Source organism: Grammomys surdaster, unplaced genomic scaffold (assembly GCF_004785775.1).
Source record: "Grammomys surdaster isolate TR1022 unplaced genomic scaffold, NIH_TR_1.0 323, whole genome shotgun sequence".
Lineage (NCBI taxonomy): Eukaryota > Metazoa > Chordata > Mammalia > Rodentia > Muridae > Grammomys > Grammomys surdaster.
Window position 1 is genome coordinate 632,706 of NW_021604742.1, and position 6,000 is coordinate 638,705.

The window sequence follows — 6,000 nt, forward strand, 5'->3', positions numbered from 1 at the left end:
TGTTAATTAATAATTCCCAGAGAGAGAAAAAACTGTCTCTACATGTTTAGGTATAATATGATGTTTGTAGATTTATTAACTATGAAGTCATGATTAATATCATTGTTAGTTTTAAGTGCTGAAATGTTTGGGAGATACTAGATTTCATGTGTAGGACACAGAGCAAAGAACTGCTTCCTACAGTCTGACATACTGGAAGAGCACAGCAATGATGGGAGTAACAGTAGAGTAAGACATCAGAATCACCATAGAACTATGTACATATGGGTTGAATTGTTCAAGCAAAGATTCCATGAAAAAAATATTGCTTATCTTACTTATGAAGCAAAGGTTTTAGGTTGTGAATGTTAAAAAGTAACTACATGAATATCAGAGCATTGGGTAGAATAATTGATAGCATAATTCTATCCATTATGAGAATTTCATAGATAGAATGGATGCATAATCAAATTTACCCATATCCATCAGTGAGACAAACATGCAGTAGAAATCTCAAATGGTGAACATTCTAAAAGCAAAGCCTGATTAATCTGAGAAAGTGGTGACCACTCTATGTATAGGAACAATAAGTCACCGAAGTGTTCTCCTAGGAGAGTGCCCTGATCATCTTGCCAGAGTCCTCATTCTAGCACATCATTAAGGCCACATTCTACACCAGTTATTACATGAAAACTTAATTTGTCCATGCAGACTTCTTTGAACTGATGAACTGACATCATGTGACTGTTCACTGCACACTATATTCTGACTCATTTGTATGGTTCCTGTGATGAGAGGAACCTCCCTCTCAGAAACAGTGTTTTGATACAGGTGGATGGACCTGATGATTGCAGAGCAGGACAGAGTATGTAGAGTCACTTTGCAGAATGTTTATGGTGGTTCCTGCCAGCATCTTCTAGATCTATGCCTACTTCATGAAACTAGGAAAATAGAGACCTTATCTATTATTTCTCCAGAATTTACAGGAAAATAATGTGTTGGAGATCTAGCTTTGACATTATCATAGGTGACACAACTCCTACCACAATTCCTATGAGAATTTGACAAACTTGAAGCAGAATTTAATGAGGGTGTCCTTGGAAGATTTCACAGTGCAAGCCTCCACAGAGAATCCATCAGTGAGAAACAGTGGAACTGTGGGGTCAGAAAAATGAACATGGAAAAGCAAAAATATATTTTATACTAAAGTGACATTTTCCTTGTCTACTACTTATCTATGATTTCTGGGTCACATGACTGACCTTGTATGTGTAATATTATCTCTGTCTTCCAAACTATTTCCCAGTATTTTAGCAGAAACATGTTCCCATACATGGAATAGGGATACTTTTATCTTCATACTTATAATACTTGTTTTTATTTTTCTTGTAACAAATGGGTGTCATAGCACTGGTTATAGCCACCATATTATTTTGGATTCATTTACATTTTTCTGGAGATTAGTTAGTAGCTATATGCAAATTATTTTTCCCACATCATTGCCCTAGATGAAGTAACCCAATCAGAGAATGGAGGGCAGAAAGATGTCTACCCATGAGGACATCACCTCATAGTTCTCTGTTGCTTGATCTATGTGTTATCCTGTGAACTCATACCTCAAAGTAGGGCCAGAAATGAGTTGTTATTGAGAAGAAAATAAGATTTATCCAGTGAGCCAATGTCTTTACCTATACTAGTGAATAGTGTTGTCTTAAGCACACTATTTATCAAACAAAGTGAGCATTTTGCTTTTGAAATATTAACAATTGAATGAAGGTACTACTCATATATATGACACAAGAACCCCTCCTTTGACTACTTCCTAGCACTGAATGAGCAATTTTTATAAAATATTATATTTTTAATTATGTGTATATGTACCTGTGTGGGCTGTGTAGTATGCATGGAGGACAAATATACTGGGTCTTCTGGACTTACAAGTGCATATGAGATCCTCAGTGTGAGGCTTAAGAACTGAACCTGGATCCCTTTCCTAGAGTAATATGGTCTCTTAACCACTGAGCTGTTTCTATAGCACCTGGAGGGACAATCATCACTTTCCCTCTCATTTTTGCTGCAGATGAGTTCATAAATGCCAAAGTACCACATCAATCTGGATACACCTGGAGGGCATTTTATCAATGACAACCAGGATCCAAGAGAATAAAACAAAATCTTGTCAAGTGGAACCCAAAAAACTGATCTGAAGTAAAGTAAAATAGAGCAGGATGATCATAGATTGAACAGTGTAGAATAATAACGCTGGTAAGTTAGATGGGAAAGATTATTTCAATAATGATATGTATGAATGCTGGCCACAGTTAATAACATATATTATATTATTTATTTATGGATAGTAGATCTTATGAGTTAGCACTCAGGATAACTGTGAAATCATTAAATTGTGGACATGTGTTTGAAGACTTCCTGTTAGAGAAGATGAATACAGTTAATTTTAAACATCAATTAAGTAGACAGTAGAAATGTTACTAAAAATGAGAGGGGGGGCATCGTGTGAGCAAAATTCCATTACCAAACCTCTCTGGCTGTCCTCAACTACACAGTTCTCCACTGAGTTTTCTTGATAAATATCAAGTCAATATTTTGTTCTCTTTGTATAGTGTTATATAACTATTTAAAATTTTTTCTAGTCTGTGAACAAATAAGAAATGTAATAGAATATGACAATTAAGAACAGATTCTAAAGAATTTTCATGGCTATAAGAAGAGTCAACATCTTTAACATTAAAACAGAAACCCACACTGAATGTGCCAGAAATTCCTAGATTGTGAAGTGATCCTGGGAAGAACTTGTTGGTCTTCAGCGCCCCCTGCTGGTTCTGAACATCTTCTAAGGAGGATTTTGTGCCAGCTCAAAATAGACTTCTGTCACTGTGTTTCTGGTACAGTAGTAGGTGGCTGTGTCTTCAGTTTGCATATTGTTCATTTTTAAGAAAACTTGGCTCTTGGAGGTATCCCTGGTGATGCTCAGTCTGGATTTGAGAGCTGAATTATAATCTGTGCTTCCACCACTCCATATTGCTCCCATCCACTCCAGACCCTTTCCTGGAGGCTGGCGAACCCAGCTTACACCATAGCTGGTTAATGAGAACCCAGAGACAGTGCAGGTGAGGGACAGGCTCTGGGAGGGCTTCACAATGTCAGGTCCTGACTCTTTCAGCTGCACCTGGGACAGGACACCTGGGAACAAGCAACATAACCATTAGCCATACATCCTGTAAATTAAATACTCGAGTCCCTCTCCTGAGATTCTGAAACACTTACTGCTTGGAAAGGTCACCAGGCAGAGGAGCAACACCAGAACAGCCATGCTCTAATGGAGTCTCTAGGGAGGAGATGAGGCTTCCCAGCTAGACCTGGGCTTTCATCCTAAGTCTGAGGGCTATTTTGCATTGGGGGAGGTTCCTGAGAAGATAAAAGGAAGCACAGGGCAAGATTTCCAGCTTCTTCTTCATGTATCAGTGATTATCTTTGTACTTTTTTGAAAAAAAACTAGAACTGAAAACTCTATTTTTATCTGGTTATGTCTGGATTTCCAACTCTAATTAAACAAAAGAAAGTACTAGTCACATTGTGCAGGCCTTGGAAGCTAAATGCTGAGGCGATAGTGAGGTTTACAGTAAGAGAATCCTTATTCATACAATGCAAGTAGAACAAAATACCTTATCTTCAATACAATTGTACTTCATTGTCAACTGCACTAGAGGATGTAGCATGGAATTGGGAATCTTTTTATTTATCAGAACCTCTATCTCTTGTATACTTTTTGTTTACCATTTCTTTTCATACACACACACACACACACACACACACACACACACATATATATATATATATATATATATATATATATATATATATATATATACACACACACACACACACACACACACACACACATTTCACTATCCCCTTCAGAACAGCAGTAGTGGTGCTTTCTTCACCAGGTGGTTAGAAAATAAAAATACAAATCCACAGACAGTAAATAGTCTTGTATTGACCTTGATTTTTAAGTTATCTACACAACAATTGACAACCAGAGATAATAATAGCATAAGTACATAGTTTTTCATTTGTTTTAGTATACAGAATTATAGAAGTAATAATTTTCAATTGTGTGCATAAAACCCGTATAATTATTACTTATCAAATGGTCAGCAAATAGTTTTCCAACTATGTATTTATACTTTTGTATATGAGGAGTCAACTTTAAAAAAAACCACTTTCTGTGGAGTCATCTTTGTCTCATCACTACTCAAGAAACAACTCATAAGAAAACAGCTCAAAAATATATTCTTCATGAGGTTTCAAAGAATTATCTGAGAGTAGATCCAAGAGACTAGGCTAAGTGACTTAACCTTTGTATTCAGAAACTAGTTTTTGGTAACTAGTCTTTATAATGTTTGATTTATGTCATTCTCTCTGTATCAAACAACACAGTTTTATATCTCTCTATTTGTCTCTTGTTTCATCTCATAGCACATAAAAATATTTTTCTAAATATGATTAGACATTGGAGAGTGAAGGGAAAATCTGTGTTCACAACATTTTTAAAAAATCGGTAGCATGACACCAGCTTAATTGTCATGCTAACTGATGAAAAAGTAATCCAGGGATCATTGAGTTATGACAGGAAGTTGAGCAGAGGGCAGGCATGAACTTGAGGAGCCTTGTCCCTTGAGGTGTTGATCACCATAGAGATCAAGAAACTTTAGACCTTCTCCCCATGTCTTGATAATGGAAACACCAGGGAAAATAAATAAAGAGCTGTAACAATCTGTTTGCTATGACTCAGAGAATGTGGATCTATTACTTTAAATTGGCGTCCCCACACTTCACTTCTCTAATTTCCTGTACATTATCTTTGTACTGTGAGTAGCTGTGGTTCACAACGTTAGGGAGAAAGACTTCCTGTGCAAATTTAATGGTCACTAATAGTATTAGAGCTGTGTTCCACTTTTTCATGATTTTCTGAGGTTAGGAGGATATTTTTTCAAACATTTTACTCAGTAGGTCTCATCTTGGGTTTGTCTGATATTTTCATTGTGGTTACAAGAATTTAGAAAGCAGCATGACTGAAATAAGTGCACATTTTTATATTATATTGGGTAACGTAGTATAAATCCATTTATTCATGTGTTTTTGTCTTTGGTTCCTTCAGAAATTATCTGTGTCCCTATTCTGTCACATAATGCAGCTTTTCCACAAATCTCTCTTGAATAAAGTTATTGGTAAATATCATAAGCAAAGAGCATGAGTTCATGATAAATTCACACATAATTTATAATTATCTTCATTATCAGTGGTAGATCCTTATGAATATCTTTCTTCAGTCATTTATTTACTTATATGTACTATATACATGGATACTCACTTAATTCGTCATGTTGCTATGACAATACCAGCCTGTCCATTTGTGTGGTGGCTAAGATTTCATCAACATAATACAAAATGCGGTCATCAGCACTCAAGGAACCACGATTGGACAAAAATTAGCACTGTCTGTCAGATTAGTCTTCAGGCAAATCTGTGGAGGTATTTTTACAAATGATGAAAATACGTGATGTCCCTGACAGATGTTGTTGTTGTCATCCATGGTTCTTTGTTCCTGTGTTGTCTTAGAAAACATGTAGAACCACTATGGAGTGGCAGCTGGTCATATGAATTCCTTCATGGTTTCTGATTCAGTTCCCATTTCCAAGTTCTTGCCTTGATTACATGTCTTGATTTTCCACTATGATGTTTTGTAAGAATTAAGGTGGCATCTTTTCTTCCCAAGTTTCCTTTGGACGTAATGTTGGCCACATCAAAAAAGTACAAAAACAAAATCCTGGGACAACTGAAGTTCTTCTGATGGAAGAAAGGGAAGGGTATATGGGAGTTGACATTCTGCACAACTGCAACCACAGTAACACAGATAGTCACAATTACAGATACAGGAATACATTCCAAAACACACACACACACACACACACACACACACACACACACACACACACA

The 6,000-nt window shown here is 36.4% G+C and overlaps 1 gene segment (V, D, J or C); it reads right to left on the minus strand.

Annotated features, from left to right (window-relative positions):
- Window positions 1-2,830: 2,830 nt before the first annotated feature.
- Window positions 2,831-3,341, minus strand: LOC114629981. The segment is given in 2 exon segments: window positions 2,831-3,180; window positions 3,265-3,341. Coding segments are annotated over 2 exon segments (396 nt in total).
- Window positions 3,342-6,000: the final 2,659 nt, after the last annotated feature.